Genomic DNA, 19,449 nt, shown 5'->3' with positions numbered 1-19,449 from the left:
TGCAATGATTGAACACTCAACTTAATGAATCAACCAATCAAAATTCACAAAAGTCCCAAAAGTTGTTGGGCTAACGAATAAGAATACGATAATAAACAACCTATCCCCCCCCCTCTCTCTGAAGTGATCTCATTCTTGTATGAAAAAAAAGCTATTTTTCCTAACAAAATGGCATAATTATGTATAAAATATTCTGAAGATGTCTAAATGAAAATTGATTGCAGATTTATATGGAGTTGACACCCTTTGCACATACTGCATTTTTATACATTTTTAAAAAGCAATAACAACGACAATAAGTAGCGCAGCAACAAAAAGTTAAAGGTATTTTGAATTCATATAAGAAGTATAACCAAATAACCTTTAATGACTTCAGTATGGAAAATTATTTTTTGTTTAAAAAAAAAAATACCTAGGGGTAATTCCACATACGGCAGAGTTTAATTTTTTAACCCAAATTTTTTGAATAAGTAATCACCTCTCTTTGTAATAAACAATTAAATATACTTTGCTTACAAAAGTGCCATGCGCAAAAATATTTTATGATCTTTTGTAAAAAAAAAAGTAAAACTTTCCAGCTGTACTAAGTGTTGTGATTTGAAATATTGTGACGCAGACCAAACTATTGAATGCATTTACTATTACGTTCATATTATTTTTAACTTTCTTCAGTCCGCAGCTACTCTATTAGAGTCTATCTGTCCGTATGTCTTCCAAGTTCATTTGCCTTGTAAATCCTGATTTTACTTAGAAAAAAAACATTTATCTACAAATTAGGACGACCAAGCTTTTTATTTTGAGGGGGGTAAAATGAGGAGTTCTAAGATTTGAAATTGGTTATCTTATGTATTTCTAAAAATTTTGATGGAGATAAAAAAGGGGGTTCAAAGTTTGAGGGGGATAAACATTAAACAACCCTTAACCTTCACACTTGGAAGTCTATGATCCTTTCCTCCGTTATATGAATTTTATATTTTCGTTATTTAAAATGTTACTATCGTGTTATTGCTGCGCCACTGATGAACAATATCGTGCTTAGTTTTTCTAAATTTATAGCTTTGCGCCTAAAAATGTTTTGATATAATTTTCAACAAGGAAAGGATGACCGCCACAAACAGAGACAGGAATAGTTATTTATCCATAAGTATCATAGACAGCATTCCGCGGATAGTAAAATTAATATTTATAAGATTGATTCTTGTTTTGTTAGCCACGAGGGGCCGAAAACACGGGCCTACAAAACTGGTTTTAATATTATGATTTTTCATTTTGCAATAAGTAGAAAACTTACTATAATACAATGCGATACATGGTTTTGTTATGGCTTAGAACCGGTTCTAATCCAGCGGATATTTATTGGATTCAAAGCCCTACTCGAAAACATATTTTTACTTTATGATATAAAATTAATTAATTTAATTTGATAATACATATTCTTTTCTCTGTTAAAAGCATTTATTAGTGCCATAACGACAAGTAAATCTACGACGCTTTTATACAGAGAGAAATATTAAAACGATAAATTAATCTATCCCCTCATCTCCATATTATGTTTCTTTTAGGTTATAAATTTGGAAAGTTAGTCAATGTAAATTATTAAAAAAACATAGCTTTTCTGAATCTTAATGAAAGCAACATGTTAAGGAAGAACAATATACAATAACTAAGAGTAAATTTAACTTTGATTCAGAAAAAAAGGAATTATTGAGTCCTATATTCCAATCTTCTTGTAAAAATTTATTTCAGAATATTTTTCTGTATCCTAATCTGCACATTAATCTTGAAAAGTCACAAGAAGTTAGATTTTAATAGACAAAGGCCAAAAATTAAAAAACTATTTTTTGGAGAAAAAACTAAATTCTAAAAATAGTTGGATGTATTTCTGCCTATTAGTGAGTATTTATCAAAATTTATTTAAATAGCTATTAGGCAGACTGACCAATCAAGTTATTCTTTTTTTCATATTTTATTATTCCTAGGTTGTTTTGTGAATTGCTTTGTTTTGAAGGATAAGTTCATTATCCCCCCCCCCCTCTTTATATGCTTATGCTACTAGAGGGACGGGCGCTGTCGCTATGTTTAGTACAAGTAACTATCAATGTTACTAAAATATTTGAAAAGATTAGATAAGTGGCAGATTCTTGTATGGAGTCTACAGGGTTGCCACACAGACAAACATTAAACAAAAATATTAAAAATATGTAGTTAACAATTGTTAGAACAGAGACGTCCAGGCTTTTTATTTTAAGTTTGGAAAATTAGGAAAATTAAATGTTTTAGTGGGGGGGGGGGGGGGGGAGGGGTTAAATAGTGCATTTGAAAAATTTTAATTGGGGTAAAATGAATGGTTTCAAAGATTACCACCACATTTAGACGTCTTTGATCAACACAAACGTAAGGGGCGTTTCGTCATACTTTCAAAGTAGCTTTTGATAGGTTATTTTAGTTTATGTTATGTTATGCTAGGTTAGGTGATTGCCCCGCAGGGGCTAGAAATAGGAGAAAACGCCTTAAGAGGCGTTGTCACGAAAGTTACTATACCCTAAATTTTAATTATTAATGTTTAAGTTTTGAAATAATGTTGATGTAAATACCAGGAAAATCATTTTTATAAAGAGTCTTAAAGATCTTAGCATTGTAATTTAAAAATAACCTCTTATTTTGAATATTTGTACAATAATATAATTTTGTTACATTTTTGTTTATTTTTAAGAATCTATCTTTCTGTATGAGAGGTGAAACATTAGACCTTGAGAGAAAATTAACTAAGAAAGATTCATTAATGAGAGATAAGTAATTATACTCACTATAATAGGACAATTATGTTCTTAAAATTGCAGCCTAACTTCATTTTATAAATATCCCTATCATAAAGTAACAGGGTGTCTCTCTATGTACCTAAAGATCTCACTAACCGCTGAACCGATATGGTTCTCATTTCAGTGAAGCTTCTTTATAGGTTTCAGGCAATGTTTTTAACTATTCTGGGGAAGGGTACCATCACCCTCCCAAGATAAATCGTCCCTAGAAAAAATTACCACCCTCTCCCCACATATCAAATGGGTTACCAAATTCAGCTTTCCCCCCCTCAAGTACCCCTAGAAGCCTAAAGTTACAAAATATATTAAAAATAAAAAAGATATTGTGACATAAATCAATAACATAAAACTAAATTCGTACTGTAGAAACTTTATTAGGTACTTACGAATGTATATCATTCTTAAAGAGGACGAAGCCCAATCTGCACCCCTTTTGATTCCTGTGACGTCGTAAAAATGAGGGAGAGAGAGGAGAAGTTTTTTGACGTCACAGGAATGAAAAGTGATACAGATTGGGCTTTGTCTTATAGAGGACCTTTGCTCCCATCAATTAGGATAAATTAACTTTTTCATGAGAAATAGAGCATGAATGTGTTTGTTATGTTAAAAATTGTCTTAAAATCTATTTTAACAAATGATGATGGCCTTAACCCTTTGAATTATCATATATTCTATTATTTGGGATTCTTTGATGCTAGGGGCGAAGCAATTCCATTTTAATAAATAGATAAACAAAACTAAACAAGTCCAAGAATTTAAAAATATTCATGCAACCCAAACGGTCACTTTATAAACCATACTGGCCTGTCATTGTTAATTTAGTCTGTGTATTGGCCTATCATTGTTTATTTGTATTGTATGACGTTCTTTTTTTATAGGCACTATAAAGAGCTTCTTAACTCTCGCGACTGACAAGTATTACCTCTTCATCCTCCATCTTAGGGACAGACCTGGCCCTGCGCATGCGCGATACCCTCTCCTGCTTCGCCTCGTTGGTCTGCCTCGTGTGGAAAGAGTGCATGTGGCTCAGCAGGTTCATCGTGGCCTGCTTAGCTGCAAAATCATCATTCCTAAACATAAAAAATATATCATTTTAGCTAAATTAAAGTATTCTGCTAGTTGTAAGAAAGGTGATTGTTTGAATTATACATAAAGACATTAAATTTGTTATCTTATCATAGTCTTGACAATATTAAAGATTGGGGAGAGTGCCTTTACCAATAAACAAGCACAATTCAATGCCATGCATTGCTAGGACCTCTCTGGTCAAAAGTCGTGAATCAAAACGACTGGTTAACGGAAATTTGTTGTTGTTGTATTTAATGACAGTTTGACTGAAACAAAGCATTCGACAAATCATAAGTAGTTTTCCCAGAAAGGAAGGGGACATTGGGCTGTAAATTATATTGGTATCCAATATTTTCTTATTCGTTTACTGAAAAACTTTTGGGAATTCGATTAATTGTTTCCAACTATTAATGGCCAAAATTTTCCACCAATAGTATTAAGGGGTAAGTTTATTAATCATAATTGGGGGCGGTATACTTCAATTTTTCGTCCATTGTCTTATCCCATTTCTGATTTCTGAGTTATTTTCCATTACAATAGAGGTGTACATTTGTTTCTTGATTTACAAGTTAACACACCAAAGAAAAAATTGCTGTTAATTAAATTTTTGTAAAGTTTAAATTGCGTTGAAGAAAAGGAAACAATATTTAAAATTGTCACCAAGCTGAAACAATAAATAGCACTCATATATAACAGAGATAAAGAAGGACAATAGTTGTAAAAGCTTTCTTATTTTTAGTAAAATTCCTTTGTATTTTGTCCTAAAATTTAAGTTTTGATATTTTAACCCATAATCCCCTCTACTACAAAGTAACTCTGCCCATACGAATAACAATTTATGTCATTTAGAGATTGTAAAATGTGGAAAAGGTAGAATATTTTCCTTTAAATGGACAAACAGATACACAAAAATATCCCGAAAGCAATTATTTCTTATAAATATTTTTTGTTCTCTTTTTATTTATTTCATAATCAATAAAATTTTTCTAAAAAAGTTATCAATTCAAAAGCAAAAAAGAATATTCAAATATTTATCTATATTTAAAGCCTTTTAAAACTGACTTTTATATCTTTTTCTATTAAGATAATCTTCTTTTTATGGACGTTGCAATCCTTGTTATTTAAATGTATTTATATTCAGTAATGATTTCAGAAGAATATAAACACATTTATAAACACGCGTTCATACTCTAGGAATTATATAACTATTAAAAAGATGTTATTTTATCGTAATAGTGGAAAAAGAGGTTTTGGACCTTATATTTCGTTAAATAATCTTTGCACCCCTTTTTGACATAAACCAAAATTTTGACAAATCAGCAAATTACCCCTTTCGTAATTCCCCCAAGCCATTAAGGGCCTCATTATTCAAGGTAGGGGGGGGGGAGAGCCTCCCCACATTTCATTTGTGTTGATTTTTTTTGGGGGGGGGGGGAGGTGGAGGGGTATTTTTCTTTGAGATGAATCGTAACCGACGCCGAAAGCCTAAATCCATCCTTTAAAAAATTCAATTAAACGATCGATCTAGCCGTTGACGAGATCTTTTGGGATATATTGTGCTCAAACATATTTAAAACTTACTACTTCTTAAAATAGAATAACACCTTTTTTAGAAAACTAGTCTGTGTATATTTTTACTCCAGCCATCACAAGAAATTAGAAAAGTTGAATATTATAGTAAAGAAAGACGTAACACATTCTTGGCACATTTTTAAGTATGAAACAATCTATAAATTGAAAGTCCAAGGGAATATATCTTTCAGATAACTCTTTTCATTTTCTTAAACAAATATATAGACGTATATTTTTGGATACATTTTGAAACTAAATCAAGCGTTTTTGTTTCAAAAGTTAAAAATTTTACTGAAAATTTATCTAATCTAGAGGTAAATGAGAGTTAGCCAACTTAAATGAAAAATTTTTCACAACCTATCCATACAATATTAATCTTTTACTTTTAAGAAAAGTTTCTCTATGTCTAAAAATAAAGTAAACCACTTCATTATAAAAAGTAGTAAGGTTTTTGTATATTTGTTTGTTAAGGTATCTCAGATTGTCGATTTTGTTCTTAATCTTAGGGAAGCTTCACGAACACAGTGATAGTGTCTGACTGATTATGACGTAACAAAAAAAATTAGCCAATGGCTAATTTTTTTTTGTTACGTCATAATCAGTCAGACACTATTACTGTGTTCAAGCTTCACATTCAATGGTTTTAGTCTATTATTCTTCCTTTACTCCCCCTTCCCTTAGAATATTGGGTAATTAAATGCTAGGACCTAAGCCAAAAATTAGTTTTGTTTGTCAATGAAAATCTTATTAACCTCTGAACCAATTTTGTTCTTCAAGCGATGCCCCTAATAGGTCAAATTATGGTTTTTATCTATCAATTAAATTCTTAGTGTCCCTAGATGCTATGGGAGTAGCAACTTTAATTAAAATTAAAGTAAAAGTATATCCTCTTATACAAAAATAAAAGCTAGAACTATATGAAATGCATGTATTAGTAACTTTCTTTGATTTATTAGTTAGGCATTTATAATTTTATATAATTTTTGCCTTACAAATAAGTGTGCTTAACCTGATTTTTCAAAATTAAACCCCATTTATTTTCAAAGTTTCAATATTCATTCAATTATTCTTTAGTCATATGACCTTAAACTCATTACTTTGCAACGACTTTTTTTTATTCGCGCGAAATTTTTGCAAAATCGTCGAAAAATTGCAATAAGTCTATGTAAAGGTAAGGAGGCTGGTACCCAGGTTGTTTCATGTCATGGCTGCTAGTGCAAAATCAGAATTTAGGACAATTTTATTGCAACAATCATGTTCGCATTTTTTAACCTAATTAACAGCTTTGGGATCGTAGTAGTAAATTGAAGTGAGAAAATGACTAATTGCAGAAAAAATGTAATTCAAGAACAAAATGATACCTAATTTGGGCTTTTTAATGTCCACCATAAATTATATGAAAAATAAGCCAAATTATTTTGATTTTAGATTAACACTATGAGTTATAAATAATTCATCACCTTATCAATTCAGCTTGTTGTCTTTTCTGTAACTCAATGAGTTGCTTTTCTCTCTCCTCAAGCTTTTCAACACTGCTCTTACCATAATCCTAATATAATATTAAAAACTTGATATAGTATTTTAAACGCATTGTTTTAGTCAAACTGTTTCTAATTATTCAAAAAGAAGTCTTTTTTTTGTATGGAAGTCAAGTAGAAATGTCGTAGGAAAATAAGTATTTATCATATTAAATATTCTTTGTTGTTGAAGTACAGGGGGTTCATACTTCTTAAACACAAAGTAAGTATCTATTCGTCCGTCTGTCCGTTGCTTAATATCTTGGTAACCAAGGTTGATATTTTTCTGGGTGGTCTGACACACCCTACACTGATAATATACAATTGTTTATAACCAACAATATAGAGGGGGGGGAGGGGTTGCCACCTTCCCTCTTGGGGAGAAGCACCTAATATTTTAATATTATGTAGTAGGAGTTTTTTTGTCTGCAACTTAAGATCTCACTTACCACAGAACCGATTTGTTTCTCTGCTTAAAAAAACCTTCACATAGGTACCGGGGTGTTTTAGGCTATTTTTTGCTCTTTTCTACCCTTTCAATACAAAGCACCTAGGGGCGACGCTATAAGTCATCGTACAAAGTAAAACGAACTAAGTTTTCTTTGTTTGTTATCAAATGTTAAAATTGTGAACTGTACCTGAAGAAGATTATAAAATCTAACAACAGTTTCTTCCTGAACTTTTCTCTCCACACTTCCTAAAATATTAAAATAGTCAATAAACAAGAATAATTATTTTTACAAGTTTTTCTTGATGAAAGTTGATAATGTAAAATAACATGGATGACAACATCCATAAGAGTGTCAAAACTGAATTAACAGAATATTATTGCATAAGTCTTAACAAAATTGGAATTGAATTTGATTAAACTGCTTTAGTACATAATACTATTTAAGGACATACTTACATTTTTATGACTTGATTATAGAGATGCTTTGCTTATTTTTACAATTTTACTGTTTTTTTGTTGTTATAAAACTATTTCTTTAAATTAATTTCTTACTTTGTTCCGTTCACAGAATTTTCCAAGTTCAGTTAAAAAATTTAATTTGTACTATGTTTGAATGTACTAGGTATAAATATAGTACGAATAATTTCAATTCAAGCTTAAAATTGAATTTTAGGTAAATTATTTTCTAATTAAAAAATGATAGCAGGTCAAATTTTAAAATAATTACTGTAAAGCATATATACTCTAAACTATTCTAACTAAAAGTATATAGAAATTAACTTTAATTCTCTTATCTCCCTCTAGTCATTTTAGACGGAATTTTCTAAATATTTGAATTGTCGTATAGAAGCACATTACATAAATACATACATTTATTCCCCCTCTCCTCATACTTAAACTTTTCCAAGGTCAGGACAGACAAACAAATAAACATAGTTGAAACAATAAAACAAATGCAGTGTGGAGTTTGAATCGACGTCAGTTAGGTTGTGTGGCTTATCTATTTTTCTGAAAACAGTAAAAGTGTCTGACTATGACGTCCGAAAAAATTAACAATTAACCAATGAGAAGCCAGTATTCACAATGGTAAAATATATAGCGGCCTCTCATTGGTTAATTGTTAATTTTTTCTGACGTCATAGTCAGACACTTTTACTGTTTTCATTTTTCTCATTTATTAATCTGAGATCTTAGAACATACTTCTTAATTTTTATGCCTTATTAAAGGAAGAATTTTTGTCATAATTTAGATTTATATCTTGTGTATAATCTACTAATAAAAAAATAATTCACATAAATTAACATTTGTCCTTTCAAATTCCCCATTAAAATATACTACATAAAGACAAGGTTTGTTAAAAGAAATTAATTGACTGCAGAGTGAAGTAATTCATAATCATCTGTAAATAGTATGAATATGTTCATAAGCTAAAAATGCGTGTATAACAATTTGAACGTTGTTTGTATTTCTAAAAAGTAGAAAAGGTTTTTAGTAAAGTATTATTTACTGTTTAAGTGTTCATTACTTTTTTAAATGACTTTCCTTATAGGGCTCCATAGGTATGTAATACCTGTAACTGGACGTAATGTAACTAACCTGAGGTGGATTCTTAAAAAAACTTTTTGGCTCACTGCCTAACTAAAATCTTCCAAATTGCATTGAAAATCTACAAAATTCAAACAAAATCTTATGTTAATAACACTTCTATGATTTAATTCAATTTTTGTAGATCTTTTATGCGATTTTGGAAGATTTTTCACAAAAAAAATATTTTTAGCGAGCCTTACTAATTTAGTGAGGCAGTGAGCAAAAAAGTTTTTTAAGAATCCACCTCTGGACGTTGTCTGCGCAAGATCCTGAAATCACCGCATGGTTCCATGTTATAATAGCAGATGTATACCTGTTATATCTGTACCATTAAAGAATGTAACTAACCTGGACGCTGTCTGCGCATGATCCTAATGGCATCCCATGGTTTAATAACTTATTAGTAGATGTATAACTGTAATATCTGTACCTGGAAGAAATGAAACTAACCTGGACGATGTCTGCGCATGACCCTTATGGCATCCCATGGTTCAATAACATAATAGTAGATATATCACTGTTATATTTATAATTGGAGGGAATGTAACTACCCTTGACGCTGTCTGCGCATGATCCTGATGGCACCCCATGGTTTAATAACTTATTACTAGATGTATGACTGTAATATCTGTATCTGGAAGGATTGAAACTAACCTGGACGTTGTCTGCGCATGATCCTGATGGCATCCCATTGTTCAATAACATATTATAAGATGTCTACCTGTAGTTTCTGTACCTGGAAGGATTGCAACTAACCTGGACGATGTGTGCACATGTTCCTGGTGCCATTCCATGGTTCAATAACATATTATAAGATGTATACCTGTAATATCTGTACCTGGAGGGATTAAAACTAACCTGGACGCTGTCTGCGCATGATCCTGATGGCATCCCATGGTTCCATGTCATAATAGTAGATAAGATAGCAGGCACACATGACACCTGTACGACCACGTCCTGAAATCAAGTTATGAATTAGTTTATCATATACATGCAGTAGTATGTCCAAGTGTTTTCGAAGCCATACAGTTGACTAATCTGATGCGGCTTCTTTTTCAGGGAAAATTCATATTGTACATGAATGTAATTGGAAAAGTTTTAAATTTTGAATTCAAATTTTTAATTTAAAAATTAGATACTTTAAAATTGACAGAATAATCGAAGGTCAATTTTTGTTGAGACTAATTTCCCTGCTCATTTGTGCACAGACAAGATTTAATTAGTCTAGCTGGCTGCCTGACTGACCGATACATATTAGCTGCGTCACTACTCATAACTTTATAGTTAGTGTTTGTAAAGTTGGAGGATTTATTAATATTTCATGTAGCAAATAGTAAAATTACATGATTTTACCAGTTAAACTAAAATAGGGCTATTTTGTCGAAAGAAAATGTCTTACCTATCATTAAAGATGTATGTGGAAGCATACAATTTATAATTCTGGAGTAATATCCAAGATATTGCTACACTATAATTACGGTTTTAAATCAAAAGCTATATTATTTTCACAATATTATAGGTTATTTATTGCTTTAACATTAAAATTTCAACTTTTGAAAACATCCTTTAATTTTACGTTATTTCCCAAAATTTCATTGAGTTTAATCTGGGCAACGCAATGAAAGCGTAATTTTAAGTAAAGTTTTGATTGACAACCAAACACTAAAATGTCAAATGAACATTTACAAAATATATATGCTTTCATAAATTAACAAGGATGAAACTTCAATTAGATAGCTCAGCGAGAAAAATAAATGTAGTAAACTTCTAAAAAATATTTATAAATAAATCCTTATAAAAAAGTAACAGGAATTCTCTTTGTGTGTGTGTTTGTGTCTATCTGCACCGAAGGATAACACTAATTGCTGAACCCATATGGTTCTGATTTTCTTTACAAATGTAGCTTCTTATAGATCATGAGAAGGTTTATATATTTATAGAGTTGGTATGCAATGACTAAATGCGCAAAACTAGTTGTCAATCAGCAAGATAAAGACAGGTTTTATAACATTTACTCAAGTACATTTGTCATCTTAAGACAATGACATAGATTCTAAAAAAATAATTGTAATATATTATAATTGCGGAGATTGGTCGATTTAATCTTAAGAGAATTCTCCCTTAATTCTTAACCCTATGGGGGATCTCCTAACCCAAAGTCGATTTTAATGCATCCAAAAATTTACATTATTTTCATTTTTGAGAATAAATGTTCTTCTAAATCTTAGTACACAAAGAAATACTTTACATAAAAAGATGTATCTATCATTTAAAATATTAATCATGATATAAAAGTAACAGGATCTGTGACTGTCTTGTGTGTACCGAAGGATTTCGCTATTTGCAAAACCGATATGATTTTCCTTCCTTCTATCCAAGGTTCTCATGGTTCCAGGGAAAGTTTTTAACTATTTTATGTTAGGTTACGACCACTTTCCCAAGATAAATCGCCCCTAGAGAAAATGACCCCCACCAAAAAAATCAAAACTTCCCCCCCCCCCCCCCTCCTTACCTCGAGTAACCCTAGATGTCTCTAGGCGCTAGCATTAAGATAAATATTATTGATTAAATTAAATTAATTAAGTTCATATTTCAATAGTCCAATTTATATATACCTTTCCTATATTTTTAGTACATTGTTTTTCAGAATATTTTTCCTTTTTGCATGTATCTAAATAATTTCACAATACTTAATATATTTTTTACAAATTCATTGCAACAATTAAGAATCAGGCCTTGAAAGTTTTTTTTTGTAAGAATTCGCCCTGATTGAACATCATTGATTAGAAATCACATAAAAATCAAGGCTGCCTTTGAATAGGGGGCATTTGGGGGGTAATTACTTGATAAGAGGGCATTGGGGGTAAATATTTGAAGAAAATTTACATTCATTGTTTTCCAATTTGAATTCCAGAAGTGTTGTTAAAGATTTAGCCTTGCAAATTTTATGTGGTCTTTTCAAGTTTAGCAATAAAATAAAACAAAATAATACTTTTTTTTTGTTTTTTTTTATCTACTGAATTCTTTATTGTAGCGAAGATTCTCATAAGCCCAAGCATGGTTTCAGGCTATTTTACCCATCGAATATGGAGTCTCTAGATGCTAGGGACGCAGTATTTTATGTATACAGAGTTGAAAGAGCTGATAAGAATAAACCTGTTGTAACTAGACATATGCAGTTTTGAAAGCTAATTTTCCTTACATCAAGTCTACATTATGACAAATATAATACTACTTTGTAAAGGTGTTCCTTTTAAGGTAGATATTCATACGTTGCTACTGGCGGGTATGCCCCTAGAGGTCTCAAGGTGCACTTACGTAAATGATAACCCAAAATAGTTACATATAAACCTTCTCATAAAGCTATAAGAAACTTCACTGTAAAATAGAACCGCATAGTTTCAGCGATTAGCGAGAACCTTTGCTAATCACAGACAGAAAAACATTCTTCTACTTTAATATAAGAATAGCAGTTATATTTAAACAAGATCGCAAAATATTCCTAGCAAATAAAAGGAAATAAAAAATTAGGCCAAACATGTTTTACTTACATAATAATTCTTAAAATCCGCCACAGTTCAAATACTATGCAAGATAAAACATAAATTGGGACTCGATGGATAAAAAGTGGATGAATTATGTACAAGTTATGAAATTTACTTTTTTTATTTCAACAATTTTCCAGAAATTTCTTTTTCTTCTATGATTGACTTTTAATATAATAATGCAAAATGTTCATAGAACCCTTCAGATGTAATATTTAGTTTTTTGCAATAAGAAATTGAATATATAAGAAAATTTTCCATGACGTAAATTCAAAAAATACGCTTTATATGGATTTGTAAGTAAAGTGTTATGTACACCATTTAAGCTAAAATTCACGTCTTTAGTTGACATATTTTGTCACTTTAAGTGTTTTAAAATTTATTGATCAAGTCCAGTCCGCGGAAAGTCTACATTGAAATGCCTTTTTTTAAGCTCAGCTTTGTATTATTTAAGACTATAACCGTATAATAGATATTTTTACTGCCGATTTATCGCCGTTGGTTGTGACCAACCGCTGTTTTTGACATTGCAATTTAAAGGTATGTTAAAAACTACTATAAATCTGGTTAATTGAGAAATTCAAGCAAATCTAATCATACATCTATTTTACTTTCAGTTGTACAACCGTTATCGCCGTTTTTAACGACAAAGAACGGTGCTACGGCGATAAAATTTTAAAAATGAACATCCTTGCTCTTAAGTGTAGCTTGATATCTCTTATAGTTTTCGATATATAAGTGGGGGTGTTTAACGCTCCCCGGCCCCCGGACGCCCCCATTAAAGGGTTTACTTTCATCAAAATAAAGCAAGACTAATAAAAAGTTCCCCTATTTTTTTACCGTGTAGTCTTATGACCAGGAAACAAAATTTTCCGCTTAATGACACAAAATTTTGCAAACTTCTTTAACTTTTAAACAGCAGCATAGCTTTTCTATGATTAGTAAGATATAAAGGTTGGAAAGGATTTTAATGTTAGAGGGAGATTTGAAATCTGCATTAAATTTTAAGATTTTTTTTTATAAAATTCGTTTTTTGTATAATTCTTTATCTAAAAGCGGAAATACAATTTAAGTAAAATAATTTTGACATCTGTGATTGGTCGTTTGAAAACTATCTGTGCTCTGATTGGAGAAGCTTAAGTGTCGTACATCATGCAACTAATTAGAGCGCAGGTCAATCCACCTATCATGAATGTCAAAATTAATTAGCTTAAATTGCGCTGTTAGATAAAGAATTATACAAATAACGAATTTTATATAAAAAATCCTTAAAATTTGATGCAGATTTCAAATCTCCCTCGAACATTAAAATTCTTTCCAACTTATATATCTTAATGATTAGTTAATATGTTTTTAATAGATTGCAACTTTATTATCAACTTGTGATGTATAAGTTATATTTCAGATAACCTAAATAAAATCCTTTTTTATTAAAATAAAATTTATAATAGTTATTTATAGCACCTTATCATAGACAACTTTCTGTGGATATTAAAATAAAAAATTATAGGGTTAAAAAAGTTTTGTTGGTCCCGAAAGGTCGAAGGTCTAGGCTAACACGATTGGTATTAATTTTAGGATTTTTATCTAAATATTTGTGGAAATTGTGTGTAATTCGATGCTATACACATAATTTTAGTATGGCTAAGAACCGGTTCTAACCCACCGGATAATAATCGGTTTAGAAGCCACACTAAAAATAACTATGAGATTGTCAACCTTTGTTTTTGCTTGATGTTAAAAATTAGCGATGCTTTCGCCATAAATTTTACTTCAAAATGGACTTATACTATCTATCTAAAAGATAAATTTATTTTAAATCATTTCTAGTTTGTCAATTATTAAAATTATGCAGGTTTAAAAGGAAATTACGCAATTTAAATTATCATGGCAAGCATAACTTTAGTATAAGAAAGTTTTTGCGTTAAAAAAAAGATTAAAATTCAGATTAACTTTTTCCTTAAAACTACTTTCAAATGTTATCCTAAAGTCAACGTGACAATAACTTTGCTAAAACTTTAGTTTCTTATTCATATGTTTGACAACTTTGGGGATGTGCATTAAATTTGATTGGTTTGGTCAAAAAGTTGAGTGTGCAAATGTATCAACCACTAATTGTTATCTACAGAAGGGGTTAATCTGTGTATTATTATTGGGGATTGCGTTTTAATTTTATAAATTAGAATATTCGAAAAAGTTATTACCTTCAGCGCAATGTACACCGACAGCCATGCCCTCTTTTCTAGCCTCGTCAGTTATCTCAATAAACTTCTGTATCTCGGCAATGGTGGGACCGGTGAAATCCTCAACGGGGATCAGGGTGTGCTGAAGGTCGGGGAATGCGTAGTGCGGCGGGATCTTCTCGGGGGAGAGGGTCACCAAGTGTTCGATTCCCTGCTCGGTTAGGAATCTCACCTGAAATATAAAGTTTTGAATGCTATACAATACATTTTTCTTCTTTTTAAATTTACTACTTAGCGGCTGCAAGTATTTCTTGTCTGTTTGTAACAAAGGATCTCGCTAACTGAAAGACCGATATGATTCTCCTTCACAGTGAAGCTTTTGATAGGTCCAATGATCTAAAACTTTTTTTGGAGTTGCCTCCACCCTCACAAATCGCTCCCAAAAAATATCCATCTCCCCTTAAATTTTTGTCTTTTTTTATTTTTTTTTAAAAGTAAAAATGAAAGTGGAGTTCTTGTCTATAAAGTCCCTGTCGGATGGAGGACTAGTAACTTAATAAGTAAAAACAATATTACATTTAATTGTTTTCATTAAAAGGTTAAATCACTAGAACATATAATCTTATATCTCTAGGGAAAGTAACCAATTAATTAATCTATTAAAAATCATTTAGTTTTTGGAAATTATTCTATTGACGTTTATCATATTAACTTTTTCTTTATATATTGATTTACATCTAGGGTTTGTTATTGCTCAAGCTAGTATTCCTTTTTCTTATGTCCCATTTTGTTTTTTGACTAAAATAAAGCTTCCTTTATTAGTCCGGATCATTGGACTATAAATTAATGTACAGCCTAAATTATGAAAGATTTAATTAACCATTAAGTAGATTGATTAGCGGTGAAAAAGTTTAAACATCCTTTAGAGATTCAACAACCATTTTAATGATTTGATAAAAAATCATTAAGTTTTAAAGCTAATGAATTTCAGTAATGAGAAACCTTTGGGGCCAGTATAATTTACAGTCCAATATACCCTCCATACCTGGATAAAATTTAAGAAAAATAAATCTCCATATAACTATCACATAGATTAAAAACCTTTTATAGTTCCTATATAAAAATTACGTCATGCAGGCCTACCATTGGTCAGTTAAAAATGAAATGGCATGACATTGGTAATTTTGTTAACATTGGTTATTTGTAATATATAACATCATTTTTTTTATAAGCACCAGAAAGCGCATCGGAAAACTTACCTGGTCTCTAGATTTAGGCCAACCCATACCACAGAGTTCATCTGGAATAACCCAGGTAAAATTAATGGGCGCATCCACTGAGCTCCACTCAGCCGGGGCTGGGGTTACCGGACGATCGTAGATTTCACGGTCCACCGAGCCCTGGCGGTCAGGGTGCGGCGTGGTGGGCCGCATAGGCACTATTGATGCTGGCGCTGGCTCCTCACGGTATGGCGTAACATCACGCCGTCTGTCAGACTTGGCAAATCTACCGGGTGCCATGATTTTTTCTTCTTCAATAAATTTTTTTCCCAACACTTCGAATTAGATATTTTTTTGAATTCACTAATGTCAACAATTGAAATTTTTTGACCACTTTTTGTTGAATTTAAGTCTTGTATTTAATGTGCAGTTCTTCTGTAAAATATCTTCCTGAAAAAAAAAGAACATTAAATTATGCAACATAGTTCAACTTAATGCTTTCCTATCTTTTCTAATTTTTCTAGATTAAGTGAATGCGTATATAGATTTTGTCAGGGTTCTAAAGGGATAAGACAATGGCCGATAAATCTATATACATCCCCAATGATTATGTACAATATTACGTAGATAACATTAGTGGTTGAAACGTTTGAATACTTAACTTAATGAATCAACCAATCAAACTTTAACAAAAGTCCCCAAAGTTGTTGAGCCAATAAATGAGAAAAAGTTATTACAAAACTTTGGGGACTAGTGTAATAAACATCCCAATGTCCCCTCTCTCCCTAAGATTTAGTACTATAGCTACTTCTCCTAGCAGCAACTTTTTGTGTTAGGTTAAATGATTTTGTCAAGTGATATAATATTCCTAAATTGTTTGTGGCCCGTATTACAGCTAGTGCCACGAACTAATTATTGATTACTGAAAGAAAAAAAGTACTATAAGCTTTTACATATATCTTTGCTTTACATAAAATTATAGGATTTTCAAAACGTCGCTATTAAAAAATAATAGTTATTTCTTTCATCGTATTATAAACCGCTTTCCGTATTCATTCGAATCCGGTGGATAGGAACCGGTTCTCATCAATACGAAAAAACTATGTCTAGCATCGTATTATATCCAGTTTTTTACGAACATAGAAATGTAAAATCATAAGATTAAAACCAGTTTTTTTAGCTGGTGCCTCCGGCACCTCGGGGCTAAAAAAAACTAGTTTTAATCTTATAATTGTACATTCTATATCCGCGGAAAGCCGTTTATAATACGATACGAGAAATAACTATTCCAGTATTGTTTCGAAACAGATTAATATCCGATGGATTAGAACCGGTTTGCAGCCATACAGAATATATATAGAATCATATATAATATTGTACCACAGACAACTTTCCATTAATATTCAAATAAAAATCATAAAATTAACATCAAGTTTTGTAAGCACGGGCCTTCAGCCCCTCTAGTCTAACAAAACTGGTTTAAATCTAATATTTTTTTGTTTTCCACGAAAAGCTGTCTATAATACGATGTGATGAATAACTATGATAATTTAAAAAAAAAAATATATAGGTAAGAACTGTTTTTTATTGGTTTTCATTAGAGACAATTTTATGGTATTTTTGTAGATTTTAACTTGGAAATTTTTTAATTAAATAACAGGGAGATATTGTTATTTATAACTTTAAAGGTTCTTTTCTGGAATATTTATTTTTTAAAGATAGTACATTAGCTCTTGTTGAAAAGCGTAATATATTTGTGGACCTAACTGTAAAATGTTTGTAGCCCGTATTAGTTCTAAATAGTATAGATGTTTGTGTGTCTATAGATTTTTACAAAGACCTGAAATTGTTAACCCTATCCTTCCCGGTTTTTTCCATCAAAATTTTGTTTTGACCTAATTTAAATCCTTTAACCTTAAGTGATGCTTTCTTGTCCCGAAGGATCTCGCAAACTGTCGAACCGATATGGTTCTATTTTTCAATAAAGCTCCTCATTGTTCCTGGGAAAGTTTATAAATATTGTGGGGAGAAAAAAAAACCTCCTCATTGATTTCCTTTCTAAAATTAAAGTTTCAAGTGAAACTAAGGGTCATCGCCAACCTTTTTTTCAAATGCCTCTAGGGGCGTAGCTACTATATTTAAATAAAGAATCATCTTCGTAATTTAAACGAAAATCTCTCTGGTACTATATTGATTTTTAAAAATTATCAATGCTACCGAAATAAACCAATCACGAGTCTCTCTGTCAAAAGACAACTAATAATACGCTGGTATTTTGATAAGGGGACCCATGATAAGTTCATTTTAGCGCCAAATTCAAAACAGAAATGTAACAAAAAAATTAATGTCAATTCATCCTTCAAAGTTAAGTTATTTTTTTTTCTATATTGTAATTTAATTGTGCAATTTTGTATTACTAACTAGATTAGAAAATCACTGCAAATTCAAATTTAAATTATTTGAATTTTTCCTGAAACTATTAATTGTTTAATGACATATTAAAAACAATTAGAAAAATTGGTTATTGCTTCATGTAAAGAATTAAACTAACCCAATTAAAGACGAACTGACCAAATGAATTACTATAGAGTTGCTTTGCTACAAAAAAAGACTAGTTTTACCTGTTAAATTAATATTGTTTTAGAACTTAATCAGGCATGAGGGCTGAAGTCATGATTAAAACTAAATTCAACAATTTCAAACATAAACTTCCTGATCAAATTAGAAATAGTTGAATTAAATGATACAAATTTATCAAAATATGTTAGTTTTTTATTTGGCTTAAAAGGGTTAAACCTGGAAAATTAAAGTAAAAAGTACATAGAGACACACATACACAAAAACACGCACACACAGACACGCGCGCGCACACAAAAAAATTCAACTATTTCTTGCCTAAAAAAAACTTTTTATGTTGTGTTCCTCACGGGTGCAACTGCCCCGAGAGGCTAAACAGAGACCACTTGGAGTACCACACCAGATAGTTATACGAATGAATATAGAAATTCATAAGAGTATAGGCGCGTGTAGAGGAGTCAAAAGCCCCTAACACCAACAAAGCATAACAATAATAAAATTTTATATGTCACTAAATTTTCCTCACTAAAACCCTAGCGGACACTTTTATATGTGCGTGTGTTTGACACAGCGGTCGTGCATAAACTGTGGAACGGGTAGAAAAGCTGACCTCACCTCACTCACAACCTTGTTCCGGTCAACAAGCAGAGGCCGGAATATTCTTGCACCTCGACATCTCAGGCAGAGTTCAGAAATGTGTTTCTTGCACTAGACAACAATTGTTATGCTTCATATGTAGATACAAAATTGAAAACTTCAATGATATTTAGATTATTTTTAACCCAGACTGATAATTTTAATATATTTAGTTACTTTTTATTGTAAAAAATATAAAAAAGGAATTAACACAATATTCTAAGGTATGCTTTAGTATAGAAATGTACTTTGAACTTAACTTAAACTTGAAGC

At 31.0% G+C, this 19,449-nt stretch overlaps 1 protein-coding gene across 3 annotated transcripts in view; it reads right to left on the bottom strand.

The window, feature by feature from the left end:
- The window catches only part of LOC145307378 (uncharacterized), a 32,712-nt gene extending 13,550 nt beyond the window's left edge, over window positions 1–19,162 (bottom strand). The window contains exons 1-8 of one of the 3 annotated variants that reach the window (XM_080149796.1): window positions 18,859–19,162; window positions 18,585–18,675; window positions 16,003–16,413; window positions 14,765–14,975; window positions 9,874–9,972; window positions 7,615–7,673; window positions 6,920–7,008; window positions 3,742–3,889 (exon numbers count right to left, since the gene is read on the bottom strand). In XM_080149796.1, coding sequence (XP_080005922.1) covers window positions 3,742–3,889; window positions 6,920–7,008; window positions 7,615–7,673; window positions 9,874–9,972; window positions 14,765–14,975; window positions 16,003–16,263 — 867 coding nt within the window. In that variant the 5' untranslated portion in view covers window positions 16,264–16,413; window positions 18,585–18,675; window positions 18,859–19,162. Of the gene's footprint in view, window positions 1–3,741; window positions 3,890–6,919; window positions 7,009–7,614; window positions 7,674–9,363; window positions 9,400–9,669; window positions 9,702–9,873; window positions 9,973–14,764; window positions 14,976–16,002; window positions 16,414–18,584; window positions 18,676–18,858 lie in introns of those variants that run through there. The other 2 variants (XM_080149808.1, XM_080149804.1) reach the window with 2 other exon arrangements.
- Between the last annotated feature and the right edge of the window lie 287 nt (window positions 19,163–19,449).

This window comes from Acartia tonsa, chromosome 2 (assembly GCF_053477335.1).
Source record: "Acartia tonsa isolate MP-2025a chromosome 2, ASM5347733v1, whole genome shotgun sequence".
NCBI lineage: Eukaryota > Metazoa > Arthropoda > Copepoda > Calanoida > Acartiidae > Acartia > Acartia tonsa.
Note: the sequence above shows the minus strand (reverse complement) of the source record. Positions and strands in the feature narration are given on the sequence as shown.